Source organism: Papio anubis, chromosome 8 (assembly GCF_008728515.1).
Source record: "Papio anubis isolate 15944 chromosome 8, Panubis1.0, whole genome shotgun sequence".
NCBI classification, from domain to species: domain Eukaryota; kingdom Metazoa; phylum Chordata; class Mammalia; order Primates; family Cercopithecidae; genus Papio; species Papio anubis.
In genome coordinates this window covers 20738054-20764748 of record NC_044983.1, presented here as the reverse complement: position 1 = coordinate 20764748, position 26695 = coordinate 20738054, and the positions used below count along the sequence as shown (strand labels likewise).

Sequence of the window (26695 nt, the reverse complement as noted above, 5' to 3'; positions counted from 1 at the left end):
CTTAAAAATCAGGAGAGTGAAAATAATATATTCTCGTAAAACCATTCGTGATATATATTTCTTTCACTTTTTAATTTAAAACTTACATAAATATTTACATATACACATGCACACATATGTACACACTGTGATTCAGGGTATTACTGTTAATGTTTTCCTTTGGGGTTGTGTGTGTGTGAGTGTGTGCGTGCATTTTTTCCTTTGCGTTTTTCTGTGTCTTCCAAGTTTTTAACACTGATCAGGTGCTATTTTTGTAGTCAAGAAAAAAAAAACAGGGTTTTTTTGGTTTATTTGAAAAAAAGATGTGGAAAGTGCAAAGAAGAAAACAGTAATCATACTCTCACCACCCAGAATTAGCCACTACCAACATTTGGCATATTTGCTTCGGTTTTTCTTTCTGTAAATTTAAAAAATATAAATAATAACACTAAAACATTAACTTTGGCCATATTTTAGATCTGAAATCATGGCTGGGTTTTTCTCCCTCTTCTTTTCCTCCCTTATCCCCCCCACCCACCCCATCCCCTTTTATATCTCAAGTTTTCTGCAATGAGCATGTTTTTCTATAACAATTGTTTTAAAGTTACTGTTTCTCATGTGAATACTTTTTGAGGAGATGAACTGTAATTAACTGTGAAGGGTAGAATTTTTTAAATGCCAAATAAGTCTTAGACATTTAGAAGGCGGCAAGAAGTTTTCCTGGGAGCAGAGAAAGCATTCCATATAGGTGGGGTAGCCATTTGTCCTGCTTGCCCTGGACAGTCCAAGTTGTTCTGATGATGTGTACTCCAAAATGTCCCAGTTTGAGACAGGAAATTATAAGGAGTCTAGATTTGGGGGATTAATGAACAACCACTTGGCTGAATCATGGCAGTTGTACTGAGTGAATAGGAAAGAAATTAAAAGTAAAGTTGGGACCATATTACAGAAGCCCGTTGAATACTAATGTAAGTTCCTCCACTGATTCTAGGGCTGAGGCAGGAAATGTACAAGATGCACTTGGTACATGTTGTAGTGCCAGAAAGTAAGGAAATACACACACATACGTACGTACATACATACATACATACATACATACATATGTTGATGTGGATATGTCAAAGGGACACAGGCCAACTGAAAGAGCTGCCAGTGGTGAAAGCTGGAACAGTTTGAGCATCAAAATAATGTATTGGATTATAACCCAAAATATAAGATAAAGATCTATGAGTCCATACTGATATTGAATGGTTGAATAAATAAGAAATAGGACTCTGCATGATGCCTTCCTCCCAAGGAGTGCAGTAGGGAAAGGGAGAAGGGGGAGTAACTTCACAGTAGGAGGCTGGGAAAGATGACCCTGATCAGCCTGGTGATCAAGGTTCGCATCAGCAGGGTAAGGCATGTTGACATCGTGGACCCTGGGCATGTTGTAGTGAGGATGACTCTTCTGCTCTGTGATCTTCTACCCCGAAAGCCGTAACTCCAGTCTAGTCAGGAGAAAAGCATCAGACAAATCCAAGTTGGCATTCTGTAAATACCTGACCAGCACTTCTTAAAACTGACATGGTCATCAAAAGCAGGGAGAGATTTAGAAACTGTCACAGCCAAGCAGAGCCTCGGGGCACATAGCGACTGAACGTGACGTGGTGACCTGGGTGGGATGCTGGAACTGAGAAACGACATGGAGAAAACTGAGGAGGTCTAAAGAAAGGATAGTCTTGACCCTGTTTCTGTTGGTTCACTGATTGTGATCAATGTACCACACCAATATCGGATGTTAATAAAAAGGGAAACTGAGGGTGGGTGACATAGGAATTACATACTTCCTTCACAATTTTTCTTTAAATCTGAAACTTTTTCAATGTGAAGGATTTTTTTAAAGTGTTCTCATAGGGCTTTTGAGCAGGCGAGTTGAAAAATAATTAGAACAGTATGATAGGTCTCTGTGATCGTCAGTAACTGTGGTGAAAATACAAGGATAGACCTGTTCCGTCTGCTTGGTGTACATAACCCCTTATTGTGCCAGAGCACCCAGTTCAGCACAAACTTCCTCCCGTTCATTTCCAGACCCTTAAGAACAATGAGCCCCTTGGAATTCCACAGGACTTTAAGACTAGGTATTTTCATTACATACTTATAACAAATTCATATGAAAAGAGTATTGAACTGTGGGTAGCAGAGAGAAAACTGGGCTGGACAGCAGGGGTCCTGGTTGCTTCTTCCTGGTTCTCTTGTGAGCCAGCAGAGTGACCCTGGGCTTGTCACTGAACCTCTCTGGATCTGCTTCCTCATCTACAAAAGGAGAGGGTTGAACTGGGGAAAAAATTTCTATGGTAACTTACAGTTCTAAAAATACCATGATACTAAATTAAGGTTTAGAGGGAGGCTGTAGCACCACAAATAATGGAATCTACGTTTCTGATTTCTTGGTCCCTTGTCTACAGTACTAAACTCCAAGAATCGTTTTGAAGACCACTCTGAGACTTCTTTAGAATTCCCATCCTACTCCCCATATTCTTGGAGTGGAGATTCAGTTTAGAATTCCAGTTTTAGATGAGCTGAAGGGATTCCAACTCCTTTGTTTCATAGTTTAAGAAACTGGGCTCCAGAGAGATTGAGATTTGTTCAAATCACAAAATGAGTCAGAGGCAGAGGGCAGGTTTTCTGATATCAGGTCTAGAGCGCTTTCACCTGCAGCATGCTTCCCACAGAATATGGGCTGTCTTTTTACAATGCCACCAGGACCTCATTTGCAATATCTCCAGAGTGGTCCTTGCCACCAGGACCTCATTTGCACTATCTCCAGAATGGTCCTTGAGGGCAATTGCTCGCTGTCCAAAAACCATCATGTCTGTCAGCTCTAATCCCTGAGAATGAGAAAAGTAACCAAGGTGCAGGGAAGGGACCCATCTCCCTGTGAACCTTTCCTCTTTAGGTCTGATAAAGGAAACAGTTTCATTTTTTCTTTCCCTTTCATTTCCAGACCTTACCTTTCCTCCCTGGTTATTATGTAGCCAGAAATTATTTGTTTACAGAAGATGTGAATCAGCCAGCCCCTAAAGGGTTAACACTCCCAAATTATGGGGCTGGGTTAACAATAAACAGGATGTCCTCCAGAAATTAAATTTAAACCGCTGTGACTCAGGCTGGCCCATCCCCTCCACTGGATCGCTGCTTGGGGTTATTATCGGTAGTTAATTACACTCTTGGGTTTAGCAACAGTGTGTTGGTCAGTTTGGTCCAAAGGAAAGCAGGCTCAGGGAGAAGGGGTTGTGGAGGGAAGGGTGGGTCCTGGGCCTTGTGGAGCGGGTCTGGTGCATTGTGGAAGCGGGAGGTTTGAATGGAAGAGCCAAAAGGAGAGGGATGAGCATGGCTGGCTGAGAGCCCTCTGCCGGAGCTGATCCCAGGGGTTCTTGACTCACTTCCTACCTGGGGTTGAGAGCCTACCCTTTCCATAGCCACTGGGATGCACTTTCTAGCCCGGCTGCTTTTCTTCCTGGAATCAGAGAATCATAGAATGCTCAGTGCCTCAAGGAAGCTCCTAAATTACCTACTTTAATCTATTCATTTTGTGGAGCAGGAAATGGAGTCCCAGTGCCCAGTGCAGCCGTCACCTGCCGAAGGGCAGCCTGCTCAGTGGAAGCAGAGGCCAGGCTAATGCTCAGGTTGAGGCTCCTAGACCCATGATCCTCCTTCTGCTGTGCCATGCTGTAAAGTAGGGAATCTGAGGTGCAGCTCTTCATAGCAAGTCCAAGGCAGACTTGGGCTGGATTTCAGATTCTTTTCCAAGCTAGCAGCTTTTTGATTTTATGAGTTTTCCCAGGGAAATAATCCAGCCTGGCCAATCATTAATGCCTCTGTTATTTATTACCTCTCCCCAGCCTCCCAAGAAAATTCGCAGATCCACAGTTTGCCTCTCTATAGAGAAGCAGTGAAGGATCTAATATAGACCATAGTGGTTCGTGATTTCAAGGATAGCTATTATAGTGAGTCTGTAATTTCTGAGTTTGCAACTCCTCAAGACACAAGGTCTTATTGTTATTCACAGGGTGTCTCCCCTTTCCTGCCCTTCTCACCTTTCTTTTCCTTTCCTTTCCTCCCCCTCCCCTTCTCCTCTTTCTTCCCTTCTGTTCCCTTCCTTTATCTCTTTAAGAGACAGGGTCTCCTTCTGTTGCCCAGGCTAGGGTGCAGTGGTATGATCATAATTCATTCCAGCCTCGAACTCCTGGGCTTAAGTGATCTTACTGTTTCAGCCTCTCAAGTGACTGGGACTACAGGCGTGTGCCACCACACCCGGCTGATTTTTGGTGGTGGTGGTGGTGGTTGTTTTGAGATAGGATCTTGCTATATTGCCCAGTCTAGTCTTGAACTCCTGGTTCAAGCAGTCCTCCACCTGGGCCTCCCAAAGTGCTGGGATTACAGGTATGAGCTGCCATACCAAACTGATTTTTTTTTTTTTTTTTTGAGATAGGGTCTTGCTCTGTCACTTAGGCTAGAGTACAGTGGTGCAATTATAGCTCACTACAGCCTCAAACTCCTTGCCCTCACCTTTTCATTGTCTTTAAATGACAGACTATCAGTAGCAAAGATGTTCTGGGGCAGAACAACCTGCGTCTGACACTGTAGATGGGAGGACCTCTCTCTAACCAAGCCCAGATGCCATGGTTGTATGCCCACCAGGGCACGTGGTCCAAGTAGCAAGTAGCAAGCCATGGCCAGGCTTCCTCACCCTCCTGGAGGAAAGTGGCCTGTACTGTACTGATACTTTCAGCTGCATCCTTCCCCACTTCTCACAATATCCCTCTTTGTCTCTTTCTTTTATAGGATTCCTTTTAAGATTGGGCAGCCCAAGAAACAGATTGTGCCCAAAACAGTGAGTAACTCGATTGTTGTGCTGTGAGATTCCGTTCTGTATCACATGGCCTTTGCATAGAACCAAAGCTTTGAATCAACACATCTTGGGGCTGGGAAGACGGCAACCTGGGCCTTATTCCCGCTTATGCGGATCTAGAACCTCACACAGACTGGGGCTTAGAGGGGCCTCCTGTCCTGGGACATTTCCCCTAGGAAAGGTTAGCCTGGGCTCTTTATCGTCCTTGGGCAGGTGGAAGAGGTGGATTACAAAAATGTAGAGAAAGATAACTGCTTTAGAACAGTCCGCCTCTAGGGACTGGCTTGCGGTCTACACTTTTCCTAAGAGTGTTCCTGAAACAGAGGCCCCCACCAAAGATATTGCCCAGGCGTTTATTTCTGTTACCTCAGCTGCTGAAAAGTCCAGGAAGCTTTTCCCAGTGGCCTCAGCCTGTTTGTCCCAACTTCCAAATGCATTCTTGGCCATGACCCAGTCACTCAGCAGGAAGGGAAGGTTGAATCCTACCCTTCTGTAAGCCCACAGTTTTTTGTTGTTTTTTTTTTGAGACGGAGTCTCGCTCTGTCGCCCAGGCTGGAGTGCAGTGGCCGGATCTCAGCTCACTGCAAGCTCCGCCTCCCGGGTTCATGCCATTCTCCTGCCTCAGCCTACCAAGTAGCTGGGACTACAGGCGCCCGCCACCTCGCCCGGCTAGTTTTTTGTATTTTTTTAGTAGAGACGGGGTTTCACTGTGTTAGCCAGGATGGTCTCGATCTCCTGACCTCGTGATCCTCCCGTCTCAGCCTCCCAAAGTGCTGGGATTACAGGCTTGAGCCACCGCGCCCGGCCAAGCCCACAGTTTTTATCCCTAGAATGTTCTTATCTCCAGAATGGGAAAGGAAGAGAATCATAGATTCTTAGGAAGTTAGAGCTGGAAGCTCGTAGAGATCATCTAGTCCAACCTCCTGATTTTTCTTAATAAAGAAAATGAGGCCCGTGGAAAGTTGCAGCGACTTTCTCAAGTTATGAAAACCCCACACTGGCAAAGCTGGAGTTAGAACTCAGGCGTCAGCCCCTGGCCGATACTCTTTCCATTGCCTGATGCTTGCCTAGACTGTGAGGCCCTCCCATTGTTTTGGAATCCCAGTGCAAAATAGCCTTTTCAACCTCCTGACCCACAAATCTGAGTGGGTCTCTTGGTTTTAATATGGGAGACCACAACTGTAGAGCCTCTCTGATGTGACAGCTACAGAAAGTCCAGTGCTGTGCTGGTGGCAGAGGCCCTCGTCTGTCATCCCAGCCCCTGATAGTTCTTGTCTCACTAGCTTCTCCCCTCCTTGGCAGAGCTCTCAAAAGCATAGGAAAGAGATTGCTTCAGTCTGGTGAGAAGTTTGGCACACATCTGACCAATGGCTCCATCTCTAGCAAATCCATAGTAAGATCACTTGAGAGGAGCAGGCCCAAGTTAAAAGCACCCTCACAGGGTACAGTGGCTTATGCCTGTAATCCCAATACTTTGGAAGGCCCAGGTGGGGGGATCATTTCAAGAATTTTGAGACCAGCCTGGGCAACAAAGAGAGACCCCAACTCCAAAAAAAATGCACGCCTGTAGTCCCAGCTACTTGGGAGGCTAAAGCAGGAGGATTGCTTGAGCGCAGGAGTTCAAGGCCACAGTGAGCTCTGATTGCACCACTGCACTCCACCCTAGGTAATAGACTGATACACTGTCTGTTAAAAAAAAAAAAAAAAAAAAGCTGGGGAGGGGGCCCTCTCTGCTTCATGCAGAGGCAGATTGCTGACCAACTCAGCGATGACCTCTCATGCAGAGGCTGACCATCTGTGGAGGCTCTCAGCTGAAGTCCAAAGAATCTGGGTGTGCATATGTTGGGCTCTAGCCGGCTGCAGGAAGTGGGAAGGTGTGGCTTTGAGTCTCCAGAGTTTAATCCATGACAGATCTGAAAGAGAAGTTGTTTCAAGAGGGGTCTTTTATTCTGAATGCTCACTACAAACAAAAACCTTCCCAGCACCCCAATCTTTATCAAAATGAACTTTGTTCTCCACAGAAAGTGTAGGCAAACCAGCTGCTTTGCCAGTGTGTTGGTGGCAAGATCTCTGGCTCCGTTCATCTAAGGAGTGGCAAGGAGTCGCAGTGAGGGCAGATGCACACAGGGCGTCCCTCTTCCCTTTCTCACATCTGTCTTGCTGGAGATGGAATTGTGGTCTCTGATTATGGCACCTGCTCTCTGATAGACTGGGGGTCAGGTAGGGGTTAAAGAAGCCAGGTTTGGGAGGCTGGCGCCCTGGGTCCACATCCTGGCTCTGCCACATGCTGTCTGTGACCTTGGGCAAGTTCCTTAACCTCTGGAGCCTTTGTTTTCTCATTTGTAAAATGAGGATGATGACAGTACCTGTGTCACGGATGTTACTTTGAGGCTCACACAAGGTAATGCATTGAAGGCACCTAACACAGTGTCTGGCACAAAATAAGTCCCCAGTTAATATTAACTACATCACAGGAAGCTGGTTGATTTGATCCTCTTTATGAACCATCAGGGACTCAGCCTGTCCCAGGCAGCTAGATTTCCCAATGCAACAAAGTCGGCTAGGCCTTTGATCTCTCACAAGGAATCACAGCTGAGCTACAACTTGGAGTAGTTATTTGCTTCCCTGGCCTATACCCCTCCACTCCCCAGAGGCACTAAAGTAGAAGTAGCAAGACCCTGCCTCTTCAGTCTCGTTCCCCACCCACCACCCCCTCCCGGCCCCCGAAACAGGCCTGGGCTGTGTGGCTGTCTCAGCATCTCTGGCAGCTGCCCTCGGACAGCAGTGACGCACTCTGTTGTTCTTGCCCAGGCACTTTCAGGGAGGGGAGCAGCTGTGGCTGCCTGGGTTATTGGAAGTCATGGAGCCCCTGTCATGGGAAGAAATGCTCATGTTATCTTCAGGGAGTTTCAGGAGGTTTTTGGCTCAGGGCACCCAACTGTCAGGCACAAAGACAGCATTGTGTCCCTACCCTCACTGTTCTCCTGTGCCCAGGTTATTAACACAAATTCCATTATTGTCAAGGCTTTGGCTAGAATGACTTGTTGCTGCTGGGGCTGACCATTAGAACTGAGATGGAGGAACGAAAGCTCCCCCAGTCCCGATCCTCACCTTCCACCCAGTCCCCTCCCGCTCCCCAGGTCCCATAAAGTGACTGGAGCATCTTAGCATAGAAAGAAGCCGCCGCACCTTCCTGCATAACCTGGGAAGATGGAAGAGCTCTTCAAAGCTTTGCTCTTCATGTCCCCCTGAAACAAGGGTTACTGTGAGTCTTGCACACAGGGAACATGCACTCCAAGGTTCCTAGCCAGGTGGGTGCTCCGCAAAGTTAGGGCGAAGAGAGTCTGGCCACATGTAGCCTCGCCACTGGAGAAGGATTTTCACCTGCCAGGCGACAGGGCCCTTAGCCTCATTAATCCTGCTAGAACATACCTACAGGGAGCCCACTTTCCACCCAGAGCATCCCTTGAAGGAGGGGGCTTCCCAGAGTGCTGAGGATTCTGGGCTTCTCAGACTCCGATCAGATGCACCTCAGCCCTGGGATCAGAGCCCCAGTCCTGCCTGCCAGTTTCCTTTTTCACTTCACCATGAGCATAAGTTTGGGTGGGAACTCGGCCTGTTCATACTGAGTTCCCACTCTGTGCCAGGGCATGACCTGTGCACTGCCAATAGAGCAGGGAACAGCAAAACCCCTTCCTCCCACCGTGGGCCTTGGAGAATGAATGCAGGGAGTGGCCAAAGGTAGTGTCTGGGGCTTGGTTCTCCCTGCACTAACCTCGCCAGCCTGGCCCAGCTTGCCCTGATCCCCTGACGGTCCATGCACATGTGTTTATACTTGCATTGTTGACTGGGGTCCAATTGCCTTTTTGGCAAAGGCATCAAGCATTCAAAGATGTTCAGATCTTTTCTGTCTGGCTCTTTTCCTCAGAATGAGGCTCCAGTGTGTCCCTTTGGTCCCTTAGCCATTATCTGAGAGGCTAGAATTCTGGCAGTGTCCCCGTGCATCTTTCCCCAGTGAAGGAGAGAGCTCTCGGACCAGTGAGGTAGAGAAGCAACCCACCCCGGCCGCTGGAAGCAGGGAGGTGAAATGTGTCCGAACTCCTCTCAGGCTGTCAGATGGCCTTGAGCGGCACCAAGTAGAAAACGCACTCCCGCCCCCAACCTGCTCCTCGGCTTCATTGTGAGACCTCGAGTTCCTCAGCTTCCAGAATGATCCAACCTAGCTGAAAACCTGAAGTCCCTCCCGATACAAGTCCAGACAGTCCCCAGCCAGGGAGACCAGGTGTTCTCTGACATCCCACACACATCGGCACACTTGGGGGATTGCAAAAGAGAGGAAGGGAGCCAAAGGCTGGGGCCCCAGGGTACAGCTGACACTCAGCACCCCTCCCAAAGAGCACCCCCTCTGTGTTCTGGATCTCTAGAAGAGTTTGGTTTGGGCCAAGTAGTGCTTAGTTTTAATTTTATCTTTCTGGAAATGAATACTTTTAGTAAGTAAAGATGCTGCTCAGCTATCATATCCTGCAAAGTTAGAAGAAAGATGTGGGCCAGGTGCGGTGGCTCATGCCTGTAATCCCAGCACTTTGGGAGGCCAAGGCAGGCAGATCACTTGAGGCCAGGAGTTCAAGACCAGCCCAGGTAACATGGTGACCCCATCTCTACCAAAAAAAAAAAAATTCAAAAATTAGCCGGGTGTGGTGGCTCACTCCTATAGTCCCAGCTACTCAGGAGGCTGAGGCATGAGAATTGCTTGGGCCTGGGAGGCAGAGGTTGCAGTGAGCAGAGGTTGTGTCACCATACTCCAGTCTGAATGACAGAGTGAGACTCTGTCTCAAAAAAAAAAAAAAAAAAAGATGTGTCTAGCAGGCTGGGCACAGTGGCTCACACCTGTAATCCCAGCACTTTGAGACACTGAGGCACGGGGGATGATCACCTGAAGTCAGGAGTTCGAGGCCAGCCTGACCAACATGGTGAAACCCCGTCTCTACTAAAAACACAAAGATTAGCCGGGCATGGTGGTGCATGCCTGTAATCCCAGCTACTTGGGAGGCTGAGGCAGGAGAATCGCTTGAACCCGGGCGGCAGAGGTTGCGGTGAGCTGAGATCGCACTATTGCACTCCAACCTGGGTGACAAGAGCGGAACTCCGTCTCAAAAAAATAAAAAAAAGTGTGTCTAGTAAAGGGAACCAGGGCACTGTCACAGCATCCAAGCATGGGGCTCCACCCTTAGCCAACATCAGAGTTTCCCTGGCTGCCGGTTTCCTGTGTACTTGGAGCAGCTTCTCTCTGCGAACAGGTTTATAGCCCAGCCTTCAGCCCCAGATTGCTCTGGTCTTCCCAACACCCCAGTGAGCAGGAGAAAAACACAGAAACTAACATTTAGTGAGCACTGCCGTGGGCCAGGCGCCTTGCAGTCTGTTCTGCACGCGCTGCCTCTTAATCCTCAAAAGGAACCACTAAGGTAGATATTATTTTCAGCTATTTCCTTGTAAGCCACCTAAAGTTGGCTGGGTGAGGTGGCTTACACCTGTAATCCCAGCACTTTGGGAGGCCAATGCAAGAGAATCACTTGAGGCCAGAAGTTCAAGACCAGCCTAGGCAACATAGCAAAATCCCGTCTCCACAAAAATTTTTAAAAAATTAGCCAGGCATAATGGCATATGCCTATAGTCCCAGCTATGCAGGAGGCTGAGACAGGAGTACTGCTTGAGCCTAGAAGGTCAAGGCTACAGTGAGCCATGATGCCACCACTGCATTCCAGCCTGGGCAACAGAGCAAAACTCTGTCTCAAAAAAAAAAAAAAAAAAAATTGCTCAGTACTGTCAAGGCTCCACAGCTAGTATCAGAGTTCATATCTTACCTGTCTCTGCTCATGCCTCTAAACTGCATTCTTCTAGCCCTGCTCCAGAAAACTAGGCTGACACCAGAGTACAGACTTTCAAGGGCCCCGGCAAGGCTCCTTCACACCAAAGCAAATTTCCCACCTGCAGTCACACCATGAGCCTTTCCGTTCCTTTAGCTAACTAAGACTTTGGTTCCTGCAAACTTGCAAATCCCCTGGGACAGGCAGCACTTTAAACGCTCATCAAGCATTTGTGCACTAGTGGGAGTGAATTTTGAGTTTTTTTCTCATGAGTAGCTTTTGCTAGATCCTAAGGAAAGTAATGATAAAAATACTGGGTTCCTGGATGGAGAAAGAGTCTGTTGAAAAGAGGAAGAAAGATTGTAGGATGGGAGGCGGGGGCACCAATGGTGGATTTTACATCACAGTTTTGTGGAAGATTCTAGATGCTAGGATCATAAAGTAAGGAAAAGAGCATTTTTTCCTGCTTCTGGATTTTACAGTTGAAATGAGGAAGGTAAGCTATCTCTATGCAAGGAGTCTGTTTTCGTGCCTGGAGAGCCAGAGCTAAGCAGACTCTCTAACTCTCTCTGGCCTCATCCCTGCTGTCCAAAAGGCCCATCATAGTCAGCACGTAGATTTGTATCTGGCTGTTGTTTATCTCCACCACCAGAGCCCATGTCTGTTTGAATCACCAGGGTATCCCCAGAACCTGGGCAGAATGCATCGCACTTAATAGGTGCTCAATACATGTCCGTAGGAATGAATGTTGTTGAAATTTGAAACAAAAAGACCTGAACCAGGACTCTGGATTCTAGCCTTGCATTGCCACCGGAATGTCCTGCGTCCTTAGGGAAGTTACTCCTGCCTCTGGGCTTCGGGCTCCTCATTTGTAACGTGAATGCTGTTTGTCATTCCAGGGCTATGTTGAATTAATCTAAATCCAAACGTGGAATGCTAAGGTTGATGGGCTTAGAATACTCTCATCAGGTCAGCGTTGCTGGAAGGCAGTGGTGGGAATAGCGTGGCTTTGGCAGTTTCTCAGATATGTACTCCCTGACCCTCAAGGGCTCCTGGGGACAGGATTCCCGGGGAGCAGCCAGGAAGACTTCTTTCTTAGGTCAGGCTTTCATTTATCAGCAAATGCCTTCCAGGAGAATGATGGTTACGAACACAGGCTGTGGAGCCAGGCTGCCTGGGTTCCATTCCCACTGTGCTCAACCCTACCCCTCATCAATGGGGTGACCTTGGCCAGGGTACATAACCTGGTTCCCAGTGACCTCCTCAGTACTATCGTCTGATAGTCACACCTGCCTTGGACATGAGTTCAGAGAACTCCATTCTTGTAAAGCACACAGTGAGGGCTCTATGAAAGTGAGTTAGCGGTTTTGACTTCTCAGAGCACGAAGCCTGAAGCTGGCCCCTGACAGCTGCAGCTCTGGCCAGGGAGAGCAGGAAGGACTGGCCTCTAGCTTAGTCTCCTTTGCCTCTCGATGTCGTTTACTTCCCATTCTACGCCCATAAGAGACCCATCATGAGGCTCCGTTTTACAAATAGTGAAGTCTAGGCACCAGAAGAAAGTACTAGACTTTATCTTCCGCAACAAGTGCAACCCCGGGTTCAGAACTCACCCATTTGGTTTCAGTGTTGCTGGCTCTCGAGAGAGTTGATATCCAGTCAGGAGTGGAGAGAGCCTGGCCTGAGTCAGTAGTCATAGTGTCTGTGTTTGATGCATCCCAATCACAAAGCACAAGTGCATGATTGTTCCTGACCCACCCTGAGCCCAGCAGGGGCAGGGGGTCCTGAGTGGAGGGCAGGGTAGGAGGGGAGGTGCCCTGCATGGACCTGGAAACTAGGAAAAGGCAGAGACAGCCCCCAACTCCAGACCCACCCAATCCTCTGCACCCTGCTGCCTCCCTGAGTGGAGTCAAGTCATGTTCTGAGCACCGTGACCACCTCCAGCCTGGGGTGAGGAGGGCACGCAGCGAGTGCCTTGCTCCAGGCTGGGAAGAGCAGATCCACGGTCCGCTGGCACCTGCCTGGCTGGCCCCTCTGGGAGGGGAGCCTTCCTCCGTAAATCAAACACTTAATTAACTTGGGAACACAGGAATATCGTGTCAGGAGCGATCTGTCAGTGCTTGTGTGAACCGGACCGTGTTGTTTTCTGCGGACTGGGGCTGGGTGTGGAGAGAGTTTCAGGAGGCTGGAAGGTTTTTTCCACCGTGTTGTCATTTCTCCAATAATTGAGTTATCTCTCTCGTTGCAGGTGGAGAGAGACTTTGAAAGGGAGTATGGAAAACTTCAGCAGTGAGTGTCAACCCCAGAAAGATGAGGTGGGAGGTAGGGAGGGACAAGGGCCCCCTGCCAGGTCTCACTTGTCTGCCCAGTGCCCTTCCCTGGGCTGCCCCTCTGCCCCGTGAGTACCCTGGAAGCTGAGGGCAATTCGGGTCACCAGGCTACCAGAACTGTTCCCCAGCAATGGCCACGCAAGAGTCGTTCACTCGTAGCTTTTGGGTGTGGTGGCACTTCTGTCAGTGGGAAAAGTCCCCAAGGAGAAGATCCCCTTCTCCTCCTCCATGGCAGGCCCTCCAGAGCACCTGGACTTTGCTCAGGTAGGGGGAAGGAAGGAGACCCCAAGCAGCCTGTCCCCTGCCTTGTAGGCTGGAAGAGCAGACCCGGAAGCTGCAGAAAGACATGAAGAAGAGCACCGACGCTGACCTGGGTAGGTGACTTTCCACCCGCACCACTGGCTTGGTAAGGTGGGGCAGAGGTGGGCACCCTCCTCCCTCAGGCCTCCAAGGGCTCTGATGTCACTGCACTCAGAGGACATGTGCCCAGTGTCCTGAGAAGCAGCCTGAGGGCAGTCACCCCTCACCAGTCAGATCCCACTTCGCACAGAGCTCACACTGCCCCACTGTGGATGTGGGTGTTGGGGCAAGACTCTCCTGGGACTCCAGTCAGGGCAGTACTGCAGCTGGTGGAAGCTTCTGCCATCAGATGCCTCCACTGCTTCATAATCCTGGCCGCCGGCTCAGGCTGTCCAGAGGGAAAGGGAAGCACGTTCCCTCCTGCAGAAACAAAACTCCCTGTCCTGCTGGGACGGGCGCTCCAGTGGCAACAAGAATGGAAGCTGTTGTGTGTTTAAACAGCTTGGGTTAAAGTGTAAGGCCAAAAATACCCCAGATAATTCTGTCATGACAAAGGGCACTGGGAGGCCCGTGGGAAGTGGGGGCCAGCAGGTGCTGGGAAACAGCCAGGGCCCTTGGGGAGCTTTCTTGGCTGGGGAGTTCTTGTTTGAAATAAGGAGGAACTAGGCCCAGGAGCCTAGAGACACAGGCAGGTCTGGAATAAAGGAGTGTCCAGAGCCCCTGCCACAGGCCATGTCCCAGGAAGGAGGCGACGAGCAACCGGGAGAGATGGAGACCATTCCTTGAGGTTCTTTCTCCAAGGCCTTGACTTTCCCACCCCAGAGCAGCAAGCACTTGACCAAAGGTTGATCAATAGCTTCAGCACTCCCTGCACAACTCTGGACAGCCGACTTAGCTCTACCTCAATTCCCTCACCTGAGAAGCACAGGTAGTGCCAGTCCGAGTGGCATAGGTTCATGTTGAAGATAAAGTCGGATGAGCAACGTAAAGCGCTGAGAACAGAGCCTGGCGAGGGTCAGCTCTTGGGGCGTCCGCTCCTGTCATCACTGTCATCACTGTCATCGTTGTGGGCAGCAAGGCTCCCTGACTGGGTGGACCTCTGCAGCTCCTTCCCTGGGTCCGTTGGGAGGGCTGTGTCCATACACCACACTGGGACGGGGACCTGAAAGAGACTTGGGTATGGCCAGGACTGCCCACTTCCTCTCACTCAGCAGATACTGACTGAGAACCCACATGTACCAGGCACTCTCAGCACTAGAGACTCAACAGCAAGACAAGTTGGGCGCTTATGTTCTAGGAGGAAGCCCTGCAAGAGGTCCACAAGCGGACCGGTATTATAATGACATGTCATGGCGTGTTGGGTCAAGAAAAATAAGGAGGTAAAGAGTGACAGGGTCAAGGGAGGCCTTCCTGGGGAAGTGTTCTCTGGGCAGAGTCCTGAAGGAACGAGTAACCCACACAAGTAGAGCCAAGGGAAGAGGGCCTGAAACACAGACAGCAAGCGCAGAGGCCCAAAGGCCGTGCACACTGACCAGAGGTGCAGGAGAGGCAGCAGGAGAGTGGAGAAGCCATCTTCAGTCCCCTCGGCCACTCCAGCTGCTGAATAATGCCCTGTTACGGCTGTGAAGAAATTTCACCTACCTGAGCTCTTCTGACCTTGAGATTGGCGGGGCACATGACACACCCATTTTATAAACGGGCATGTCCATTTGATAAAGGAGGAAGAGTGCAGCTCCTCTTCTCCAAGTCCAGGGCCCTGTCTCCCCAGCGAAGGCTGCCAATGTCCCACTCTTTCCTTTGCCCACCCCCACCGCCAAACTAGAAGGCGACTGAAATAGCCCCTGCTCCGGAACCCTGGCCCATCCACTCTTGGCTTGGCTGTCTGTGAGCCTAGTGCAAATGGCAGCATCACTGTCTCCTGACACCATTCAAAGGGCCACAGGGCAGTGGGCACCTAAGGGTGGGATTTGAGGACCAGCCTGCTCCTACTTGGTACGGCAGTTACGAGGAAAACGCTTGAAATGTCCCTAATAGAGGCAGTGATTTGAATTTGTTCCCATTTTATGCCAGCTCCTGAGCCTCAGCCAGTTACTGATGTGTAAACACACCTTTCCTACAAAGCACTGTCACAAAAGGAAAACATTCCTTCCCTGGCAGCCGCCGTCACCACCGCCGCCACCACCACCATGCCCTGGTGAGCCCTGACTACCGGTGCAGGGACTGGGGCCGTCTTGGTCTGTGCCGTGAATTCTCATGCCAGTGCTAATTCCTGGGCCGTGGGCTGGTCTGAACATGCACCTTGCTCCTGGCCTCTAGCATTGCCAAACTATGTGTGTCACAAGCCAAGGACCGGATTTGGAAGTTTGTCTGCAGTTGTTTGTTTTGTAGTTATTTCAGGTCTGAGTTACTTGGGTCACATTTTTCTTGATCGGTCCCCACTGCCTTTCCAGTTCAGGAGCTGCTGTGACCCATTGCTTCCTCTCCTTCCTGCTTCTGCAGACAGCTGCACTGTCAGAGCATAAATGAAGCCAGGGTGTGCTGTGTTCACAGTGGCTTGCTCCGGAACCAAGGAGGGCATCAGGGGTCTGTGACACACTGTCTGTGGCTGTGGAAAGCTTAGTTTTCCAGCAGAGAAACCAGAGTTTGATGGGTGACTGCAGAAGCCTAGCATTGCTATCCTCAGGAATGGATGTGGGCAGAGACAGTGCCTCTGAAGAGCCACGGTGCTGGTCATGGGGCTGAGGCGAGCCTGACGGCCACGTCAGTCTCACATACGGGGCATCAGCGTTGTGGGCGGGCTTGCTGTGCTGCAGGCCGCCGGGCCCCACCTCCAGCCTCCAACTAACTCATGGGCTGGGCGAGACCTGAAGATGTGTGTCCCTGGAGTTCCCAGGTGACGCTGAGGCCCACACTGAGCACCACTGATCTGAACAGTTGAGGGGAATGGAAGGATGCCTTTCCTGAGCGTGGAATTTCCTAAGCTCCCCAGCAAGGTGGAAAATCCCGAGTTATTCTAAAAAAGATGACCTTTCTTTCAGAAACTCATATTACTTTCAGAGTGCTCTGGTGAACCTTTGACTCTTACATTCCAGAGGCTGCATCAGGACTCTAGAGACCCAGGTGAGGTCCAAGACCCTCACTTTCTCTAAGGTTCAAAGACCACCAGCCTCCTGGTGTGGGCCAAGCTGACTGTGCCCCTCTCCCAGACCCTATAGGAAACAATGAGAGGTATGGGCTGGAGCAGGGACCACAGGTCCAGAGGGGCATGGAGACCTGCTGTTCTTTATTTTTGTTGAGGGGGAACGGAGTCTTGCTATGTCATCCAGGCTGGTCTCGAACTCCTGGGCTCAAGGGATCCTCCTGCTTCAGCTTCCCAAAGCACAGGGATTACAGGCATGAGCCGCCACGCCCAGCCAAGGTCATGGTGTTCTTAGTGTCATCTACCCCAGCTCTGCTCTGCACACATGAAGCAGGGGCATCACTGGGTGGAGATTCCAGACCCAGTTCTGCCCAGGGCTGGCCACTGAGCCCACTCAGTTCCTTGACTTCCTGACAATGCAAGAGCTTTAGGAAAGAAAGGAGAAAATGGGGCTGGGCTGGGCGCAGTGGCTCACGCCTGTAATCCCAGCACTTTGGGAGGCCAAGGCAGGTAGATCACCTGAGGTCGGGAGTTTGAGACCAACCTGGCCAACATGGTGAAACCCCGTCTCTACTAAAAATATAAAAATTAGGTGGGCGTAGTGGCAGGCACCTGTAATCCCAGCTACTTGGGAGGCTGAGGCAGGAGAATCACTTGAAGCCAGGAGGTGGAGGATGCAGTGAGCCGAGATCATGCCATTGCGCTCCAGCCTGGGCCACAAGAGCGAAACTCCGTCTCAAAAAAAAAGGGAAAGTGGGAAGAACGTCTCTTTGCTCCTCTGGCTTTTTGGGTTGTTTTCCTCATATTTTTTTTTAAGAAATAGCAGAAGATATTTTTTGGAAACATTTCCAGCTTTATCCAGAATTTTATTATCTTTTTATTATGCTGTATGTGATCATTTCATAATCAAATCAAATTACACATAATGTTTGTTCCTAAACCTACAGGGTCACTCCACAGAATTTCAGAGGTGTTTTTCCCTCCGTTGCTTCAACATTTCTGGAAGGTTTACATTTCCAGCCTTCTCCCACAGTTTGCCCTTTTGCTGGGTGACTGTAGCACTCTCCCAGATTCCAGAAAACCCCCAGGAGGATGCTCCTGGCCGGCTAGTCCGCTCAGCACTGCTTTGCTGGCTGGTGAAGGGGCCTGGAGGAGGCAGACCCTTGCCTGGGGAGCGCAAGGTCAGGGGTCGGATTCATACCATGGAGTGCTAGGCGAGGCCACATCTGTAATTAACTGGGAGGCGGACCTTATGTCATGGGTCCTAAGACACTTTTTCCACAGTTAACGTCTCTGAAATGAAAGGACTGAAAGTGTAGCCTGGTTTGATTGACAACAGTTTTTTCTCTCTTAGTAGTTTATACAATAAATGACTTACGATGAAGAGCATCTTAAATTCAGTAACATGCATATGGTAAGAAATGCATTTGCAATGTGTCTTCTCCCCTGAGACCTGCCCCAGACGCACGCTGACACTGGTACAGTCAGCATCAGGCCAGCATGGCCCTTCTCCAGGCCCGCCTCCTGCCCCTCTAGAATTTTGTTTCTAGAATCTAGAAATAATGGAGGCCTGAAAACATGTTCAGGACCAGGAGCTCCAAAGCTGCCAGCAGGTCTCCAGCCCGCCTCTGAGCCGCCTGTGACTCCCAGGCTTCCCATCTGCCCAGCAGGGAATGTCAACAGAGGAGGGAGGAGCACAGAGGGGTGAGTGGCACATTCGTAGGGATCGGGTACCAGGGTGCCTTGAAAAACGTCAGTGGACGCCTGATGGACAGAGCTTGATGGACCTGTCCACTGGCTTCCTCCAGGCCAGATCACCATGAGGAGAGCAGTGAACAGGGAAGCAGCTGCCCAGGGTCAAGGGTCAGGGCCCAGCTGGCATGTTCAGCCATTTGACCTTGGAGGCATTACAAACCCTTTTGCGCCTGATCTGCCTCCTCTCTAAAATGGAACCAAAATACATTTCCGCTAGACATCCCCTGGGTTGTTTGAGCCCTAAATGAGAGTGCTTGGGACTCTTATTTAGTAGTGGTAGAACTCCAAGATGGGGACCTGCTGGCAGCTTTGGAGCTCTTTGTCCCGTACAAGTTCCCAGGTTTCCATTATTTACAAACAAAATTCTGGAGGAGCAGGAAGAGACCCTGAAGGAGGGCCCTGCTGTCCCAGTGCCGCCTGTACCAGCTGCAGAGTGTGTCTGGGTGAGTCTCGGGGGGAAAACACAGTTTCCAGTGTATCTCTTCCTACTGGATGTCGAGGAAACCAGGGGTTGACAAGCTACAGCTGCTGGCCTAATCTGACCCAGTTTTGTCAATAAAGTTTTATTGAAACAGCCACATCCATTTTTCATGTGCCGTCGCTGGCAGTTTTCACAGCACACGGCAGAGTTGAGAAGTTGCAACAGAAATCGTGCGGCCCTCAAAGCCTGAAATATTTACTGTTGGGCCCTTTGTAGTAAAAGCATGTGTAAACTGGAATACTGTTATTCTTGTCCCTCTGGGAGTCCCAAACCAAGTGTCACATCCAAACCACCTGGAGAGGTGGTTTTAAATGCATATTCTTGGGTATCAGGTTTACTGAATTAGAATCTTTGGACCCAGAAACATATTTTATAGCCTCCCACCCAGATGGTCCTTTTCTAACCCAGGGTTTGGAGAACAGGTAAAGCTGCTCAAAAGAATTGTCCAGAGCAGTGTTAGGGTCGGGAATGAGCATTAAAGCATGGGGATCAGCAGCTTGTGGCTGTGTGGCACTTCGCCATTCTGACGGCCGTGGCTGTGGGACGAGGTCTTCAGGGTGCAGGCCCCTGGCATAGGAGGACGGACGGGGTCCTGGAGAGAAGGCCGTGAAACCTGCCCCTTCATAGAAGGCTCACTGAGCTTTGGCTTCTCACAGCCATGTCAAAATCTGCCGTGAAGATATCCTTGGACTTACTCTCCAACCCCCTCTGCGAGCAAGACCAGGACCTTCTGAGCATGGTGACGGCCCTGGACACGGCCATGAAGCGGATGGACGCCTTCAACCAGGAAAAGGTGACTAGGTCTTGGTCTGGTGTGGGCAAACATGACTTCCACCCCTGGTGTGGGCCTCTGGGTGGACTGTGCGGGGAGGCCCGAGTGCGTTCCGTCTGCCCTCGGGGTTCTAAGCCCTCTGGCCTCGTGTGCTGCAATGTGCTGCAAGCCCACAGGGTTCTTTCCAGACTGTTCTGCCTCGGCTCTACCTGATTCCTGAGGCTCCACAAGCTCGGGTCACCGACAGCAGTCCTGTTTGCCCCAGCCCCTGAGCCTTCTGTGGCCACCCACCCGGCCATCCACCCTGAGCAAGGCCAGGCCCAGGACAAGGACAGCACCCTGTGGCCCTTCAGACTTCCTAGCCCAGCGGTAGTTAGGGGCCCTGCCTTGCCTGTCGTCCTCCCCTCCCTACCAGTTTTAATGTCTTTGGGTTTTTCTTTGACAGGTGAACCAGATCCAGAAGACTGTGATCGAGCCCTTAAAAAAGTGAGTAAATGTCACCTGGGAGCCTCGGGGCACTTATGGGAGAGGCAGGTCAACAACCACTTGGGAACTGAACAGGCTTTCTAGCTGCCTGTCCCCAGATTCCCATGGGGCCTGACGGGAAACTGAGTGGGGACGTCAGCTCTGTGACCTGTGGCCTAAGCATCCATGCTCCTGGGGGCTCCAGAGCACCCGCATGGCCCAGGTGAGCTCAGGGGACCCCTGCCACCGCCCCCCCGCCACCCCACCCAGCAACCGCCGCTGCTCTGGTGGTCATTTGACCGCTTCCTCCTGATTGAGAGCCACTGGGCCGGGGCTTGCTGAATGGAGCTAGCAGAGATCTTGGCCAGCCCTCAGTGGACATGAGCAAGGCCTTTCATCTTGCCCCGCTGGATTGGGAGAGCAGCTGCCTGCAGCACTCAGCTTTGGAAATGTGGGGGTGGCCGCACACGGGGAGGGGCGCAGCAGCGGGGTCTGGCCTGGGAAGGTCCCCTAGCTTGTGACCTGTTGGGGTCAGGAATGCTTCTGTGAGACTCATCTTCTGTTGGGCAGGCCCTGGTCAGCGATCAGACAGGCCTATTCCCTCGGTCCCCAGGGCGGGGAACAGGCAGAGCCGTGCCTTGAAGCCCGGAATCACTTCATCTTCCCTGGCCTCTCACGAGCAGGCTGTGACCTAGAAAGCTCGTGCTCGCCCAGCTGCGCTTTGTTGCCTCTTCTGCGGTGGTCCCGGGCAGTGACTTGCCAGGGCCGGGTAATGAGGCTCTGCCTAATTATCACTGGCCTGGCCCAGGGCCCAGAGGGCAATGAGGGGAGCAGTTTTTGATCCTGCAGCCCCTGGTTGGGATTGCTGAGCTGTTCGTTGACTGTGCAGACCTGAAGTTTGGGGTTAAGAAAAGGCCCCCAGACCCTAGCAAGCTCGTTTCTACGCCAGGACCATGGAGGCTCAGAGAAGGCAGGGAGGGAAGGGACTGTGCCTCCCACTCCGGCCCTGGCCCCCCAGCCTCCCCAGAGTGGGCATCCACCACCCCCTGCCTACTGGTAACGGTGCAGCCCCAAGCCACAGGGTTGCATAGGGAGCTGGGGTGCAGAGAGAGCTCCGTGGCTATGGATTTTGGTCCTGGGCTTCAGGATAGACTGTTCAGGGCTGGTTGGGAAGGACGCAGGCTGAGCAGACCCTGCCCACAGAGGGCTCTTCTGTGCCAGGGCCACACGGGTCCCAGAGACGGACACAGAGGCTGCTACAGGCACCCATGGCTGGCAGAGTGAAGCAGGGACTCAGAGAACTGGGGAACTGACTCCCACTTCAATTTCAGTATCAACAAGGCGCCCTTGAAATCTGATTCCTGGCTTCTGAAGCCCAAATGGAGAGAAACCCGGGCCACTTCCCACCACCCTGGTGGCCCACCACCTGCCAGGAAGGTGGGGGCGTGGCAGAGGGGGCGCACATCTCCGCAGCAGATCCGCTGACCTCTGCATGAGCCCTCAGGCCTGCCTGGCTGGCTTCTCCCTGCGTCCCCACAGCTGACATATGATCTCCCCCAACCACATAAAACTGCGCAGCCTACAGCCTCCTCCCATTGGCTTCCTCTTGCCAGAAGAGAAGTTCCCGGGGACCCCAGCACCGGAAACAGGAAACTCCAGCTTTCCTGTCCTCTGATGAAGATCATGGCCACATGGCCACCCCACCGCCCCCGGCCTCCCTGCAGGGGCTCGGCCTCTAATCCCCAGTCTCTGGGCCGCATTCACATGTCGGATGGGGATGCTTTCAATTTCCCTTTCCTGGTGGGTGGAAGCTCCCGGCTGCGTGGGCACAGACCAAGGCATGGCAGGCATTCCCCACCAGTGCTGGCTGCGCCCAGCCCACCTCCCAGCCGGCCTCGCTCCCTTTCCCTCTCCTGCTCCTCTTCGCCCCTCCCATCCCCAGGGGAGTGAGTTTGATATTGAGCCTTAGGACAGACAAGAACTGGGCAGTGATCATGGGTAATTCTTTGATCACTGGCCTGGGCCTAGCCTGGCCCCCTTCCTTAAGGATAAATGTAAAACAGACTTCAGTGGCTTACAGTCTAGTGGAAAGCCACGGTGTGTTGGGTCAGCGGCCAGGCGTGGCGCAGGACCATGGAGCGGGGCGTGCTGAGTGGGCTGTCGCACCTGCCCCCAGCAGGCCTCAGAGGCTGTTTCCTCCCAGTGGAAGGAGAGAGCCAAACTGACTTCTCAGAATGGGACAGTCAGCGCCTAGGAGCGGGAGAGGTTTTGGTGGGCTGAGGTGGGCAGGGAGAGAGGAGGGGTGAAGTGCGCTGGGACAGCAGAGTGGAGCCTGGGTCCTGGCTTCACGCCTGGGGAGAGGCCCCCCCGCCCCCAATGTGGTTGGGTAGAGTCAGCAGGGCCTCTGTGGGGTCCCAGGGGCATATCTGGGAGGGGCTGCCACAGGGGCCCAGCCTGTGCATGTCTCCACTTCCCCTGCCAGCACCCTGAGCCCTGACCTGAGATCCCACACAGCACCATCGCACGTCCACTGTCCACCCCGAGGCTTTGGCAAAGTCTGTTCTGTTGCTAAGAAGTAGAAAACAGGGAGATGGGGCCTCAATGGGTCAGTGACCAGGGCAGATGTGACAGAGTCCTGGTCCCCCCACTCTTCAGCCACCTCGGCACAAGCTGCGCCCCGCCCTGACTGATGAGTCCCCCTGAATGTAGAAGGGTGTGACATTTGTCCCTACCCCTAAGGAATCCCAATCCCAGGACCCAACCTCACCCCCACCGCAGTGGTAATTTATCAGCAGTCACCTCCAGTGGCCTGAGCAGGCAGAGCCTCTTGGTGACTGAGGGGTGCTGTCATGGGAAACAGGTTTTCATGGTGAAGACGTGCTCTTCCCACAGGGGTAGGAACAAGACAGATGAGGCCCTGTCCCCTGGAGCTTGTGCGAAAGCGGACAATGCAGGTGGCCTGCAGCCACGTCTCCTGCAGAGGCAGGTGGTCTTGGTTCCAGGGGGCTGGCAGGAGCCCATGCAGCCAGGTGGCTACCTGGAGATACCACCACCCCATCCCCCGAGGAGCTCTGTAACCCAGCCTCCCTCACCCCTGCTCGGCACTCCCCTGTAGTCAGTGCTCCTGGTGGCTCTGACTCTGGCCCAGGAAATAATAAGCCCCAGCCGACAGCTGTGGGAAGGAGGCTATGAGAGTGCCGCAGGAGATGTGGGGGGTCAGGCTGCTGGAGCAACGAGCATGCGGCTCCTCCCATCCCGCGCTGTGGAAGGCGCCTTGCGCACACATGGCTTGACACTGTGATGCCCTCCTTCCTGAGGATGTGAGCTCAGGATGATGGGATCGAGGCCAGGGCCAGAGAGCTCTCCACCTGCTGCCTCCTGCCTGCCTCTCATCCATGCCCTGTCCCAGTGCCTGCACCCACCCGTCAGCTCCCAGGCACCCACAAGGCCCAGGCACTGGGACCATCCAAGCAGCAGGTGGCTTCTAACACAAGGATAGGGCGAGGACCGGGGTGGCTGTCGGTGGTCCCTTGGCCATTTGGGGTGGTGGGAAAGGCGGCCTGGTATCCTCTCAGGCCCAGCTGCACCTGCTGCCAGAGCACGTGCCTCTCAGCTGCCCAGGAAGGGGGCGGGGCTCCCCAGCAGCTGCAGCTCCACCACGCAGCTGCCCTGGGCAAAAGCATCAAGCCTAGCTCCTCCCAGCGGTCTCACTCCAGCCCACGCCATGGGTGACCATGCGTCCTGGTGGTGTCTGCTTCCCACCCTCAGTTCCGTAGTGCTGAGGGGCCTGCGTTCTCTGCACAGTGCTGGGAGGCCCATGGCTTCTGCCCAGCAAGTTGGTCAGATGCTGGTTTGATTACTGTCTAAGGGCACGGGTGAGGATTCAGGGTGCTTTGGTGGCTTCACCCACTTAGCACCTTGTTATACAGGGAGTTAGTTACGGACACTGTTGAGGTAGAGGATTCACGTTAGTAGCCTGTCTTGGGGATAAGCCCTTTGTTTCATCAAAATCTGCCCCTGGGTCTGTGACTTAGTTTGGGGCATTTAATGCTTTGGTAAAGTTTATATCCACTTATTCTCTGGCAAAACTGTTACCTCAAATGGACACCTGATTTGTGAGGCTTTTTAAAACCAGGCCGGCCGCGATGGCTTATGCCTGTAATCCCAGCACTTTGGGAGGCCGAGGTGGGTGGATCACTCAAGGTCAGGAGTTGAAGACCAGCCTGGCCAACATGGTGAAACCCCGTCTCTCCTAAAAATACAAAAATTAGCTGGGCATAGTGGCGCACGCCTGTAATCCCAGCTCCTTGGGAGGCTGAGGCATGAGAATCACTGGAATCCGGGAGGCAGAGGCTGCAGTGAGCAGAGATCACACCACTGCACTCCAGCCTGGGTGAGAGAGCAAGACTCTGTCTCTAAACCAGATTCTTGGTCATGCCCTTTGAGAGGCAGATCTGGGAAGTCCTGCTCCGTGTGGTGCCTGAGCTCCTGGAACCTGACAGTGAGTCTCTGAGCGCCTGTGAGAGGCTGACCCAAGCTTCAGTGACTGCCTCCTGCCCTCGTCTTTCCTCCTCTGTGGGTTCCCATAAAAACCTCCAGGAGGAACCAGCTCTTCTGGTCCTGGGTCACCTCCGAATGGCCACAGAGTCACGAGCTCCCTGGGCTGCACAGCCAGATCCCGGGCACTCAGGGTCTCTGGCTTGCCTGGTAGACGCCCCCTGCCATCGTGCCGAGGGCCAGCCCTCTAGCAGCAGCAGCAGCGAGAGCCTTAGGAGAGCACTGCTCTGGTCACTAGAGGCCACGTGGGTCCCAAAGATGAGGCCCGTGTGGACCTGCAGCACCACGACATCCACCGCTGCTCTCTCTGGGGCCCCTCTTCTGAGTCTCCCATGCGGTCCCTTCTAGTCACGGTGGGGTAGTAGGAGGTCCTCGGGCCATTTTCCTGAAGCAGCTGGTTGGCACTTTGGGTGTTCCAGTGGCAGAACCATAGGATTTCTGCTGCTTTCGTGTTGCCAAGGAGCCCTTGAAGGAGAAGATGCCCTGGGCCAGGACGGAGTTCAGATTTCAGTTCTGCCACCTGCCAGTGGCACTGTGAGGGCTGGAAAGGGTGCCAGACAGAGAACATGGACACCTGTGTTGTCTTCTAGACCTTTTCGGCCCAATGGTGACCTTGGATGAGTCATAGGTCGTCTCTCTGTCCTCAGTTTCCCTCCTTTTTAAAAGTGAGGTCTTGGCCAGATGACTTCAAGGCACCTTCCCCACAATCCTCTAGTCCATTGTGTGTTAAAGCTCACAGGAGGTGGGGGTCAGGGCACCTTTCATTCCTGGGCCACCCTGTGCTGCCGGACTTCCGGGACCTGGCCCACAGCCCCGCCCCCTCTCATTTGCCCTCACCCCACGACATTGTCCGCTTTCGCACAAGCTCCGGGGGACAGGGCCTCATCTGTCTTGTTCACGGTGAACTCCCCAAGACCTAGAGCAGGGTCTGGCACTTAGTAGGTGCTCAGGGCACATTTATGGAAAAGTGAGTGCTGACCAGGCTGCCCCTCCAAGAGCGGGCCCATCTCCAGCCAGCTTGTCCCACAGGTTCGGCAGCGTCTTCCCGAGCCTCAACATGGCGGTGAAGCGGCGGGAACAGGCCTTGCAGGACTACAGGAGGCTGCAGGCCAAGGTGGAGAAGTATGAGGAAAAGGAGAAGACGGGGCCAGTGCTGGCCAAGCTCCACCAGGTACCAGGGGAGACAGGCGGGCAGGGGCTGGACAGATGGGCCACTGTGGTCACCTGTGGTAAGTCCCTCCCTTCACCTGGGGACACCAGGACCAAGACACCAGCCGTCCCCACCCCACCCATCCCATATCCCACACCCAGCAGTGAGACAGAGCTTTGACAGCCAGGGTCTTGTTCCCTAGGCGCGAGAGGAGCTGCGGCCTGTGCGGGAGGACTTCGAGGCCAAGAACAGGCAGCTGCTGGAGGAGATGCCGCGCTTCTACGGCAGCCGCCTCGACTACTTCCAGCCCAGCTTTGAGTCCCTCATCCGAGCACAGGTGAGGCCCAGGCGCTCTTCCTCTGGGTGGACATAGCTCATGCCACTCCCTGTTACCCACGCTGGAAGGGTGGCTTAGCCATTCTCCACAAAGACAGGGCACCCACCCCAGGCACGGCCCCAAAAGAATTCATTCCAGTGCCAGAGTCCCCGGCTCGGCGACTTGGGAACCCTGTCTGCTGCTAGAGTCCTCACGTTGCTCTGGTGAATCCCAGAGCAGGCATGGCCGAAGTTCCCTTTTGTCCGGCAGTTCCTCCCTGGATCTCTCTGCATTTCACTCTAAGTAGCCCCTCTGCCCCGCACCCTCAGGTGTGCAGGTTCTTGACCTGGGGTAGTGCTGAGGAGAAAGGGATCTGGAGAGTGGAGGCCTATTCTGAGGACTCAGCTCCCCTCCCCTACCCACCCTGAGCCAGTCTTCTTTTTAGCAGGAAACGGCAGGAGTCCTGCCTTGGAGCCACTAGGGAAGGGGTGCCAGAGCCCTGGGGAGAGCCACACTCAGGGCTGCTGCTAGGGCCCTGGGGTGGAAAGGCAGGCCTGGAGGCATGGGGGCACCACGGGGGGTCAGACACAGGCCAGGCCCCAGTGTCCCCTTCCACTCGGGGATGGGAGGACACGGAGTGGCAACACCTGTGGCTCCCACGCTCCTCACCCTCCTCCATCTTCAAGCCTTTAGCAA

At 52.7% G+C, this 26695-nt stretch overlaps 1 protein-coding gene across 4 annotated transcripts in view; it reads left to right on the top strand.

The window, feature by feature from the left end:
* Nucleotides 1-26695, top strand: part of BIN3 (bridging integrator 3) — a 49307-nt gene that overhangs the window by 19764 nt on the left and 2848 nt on the right. The window contains exons 2-8 of one of the 4 annotated variants that reach the window (XM_003902525.4): nt 4807-4855; nt 12983-13023; nt 13377-13438; nt 19396-19532; nt 19957-19997; nt 25563-25704; nt 25886-26020. In XM_003902525.4, coding sequence (XP_003902574.1) covers nt 4807-4855; nt 12983-13023; nt 13377-13438; nt 19396-19532; nt 19957-19997; nt 25563-25704; nt 25886-26020 — 607 coding nt within the window. Of the gene's footprint in view, nt 1-4806; nt 4856-12982; nt 13024-13376; nt 13439-17169; nt 18702-19395; nt 19533-19956; nt 19998-25562; nt 25705-25885; nt 26021-26695 lie in introns of those variants that run through there. The other 3 variants (XM_021942127.2, XM_009212692.4, XM_009212691.4) reach the window with 3 other exon arrangements.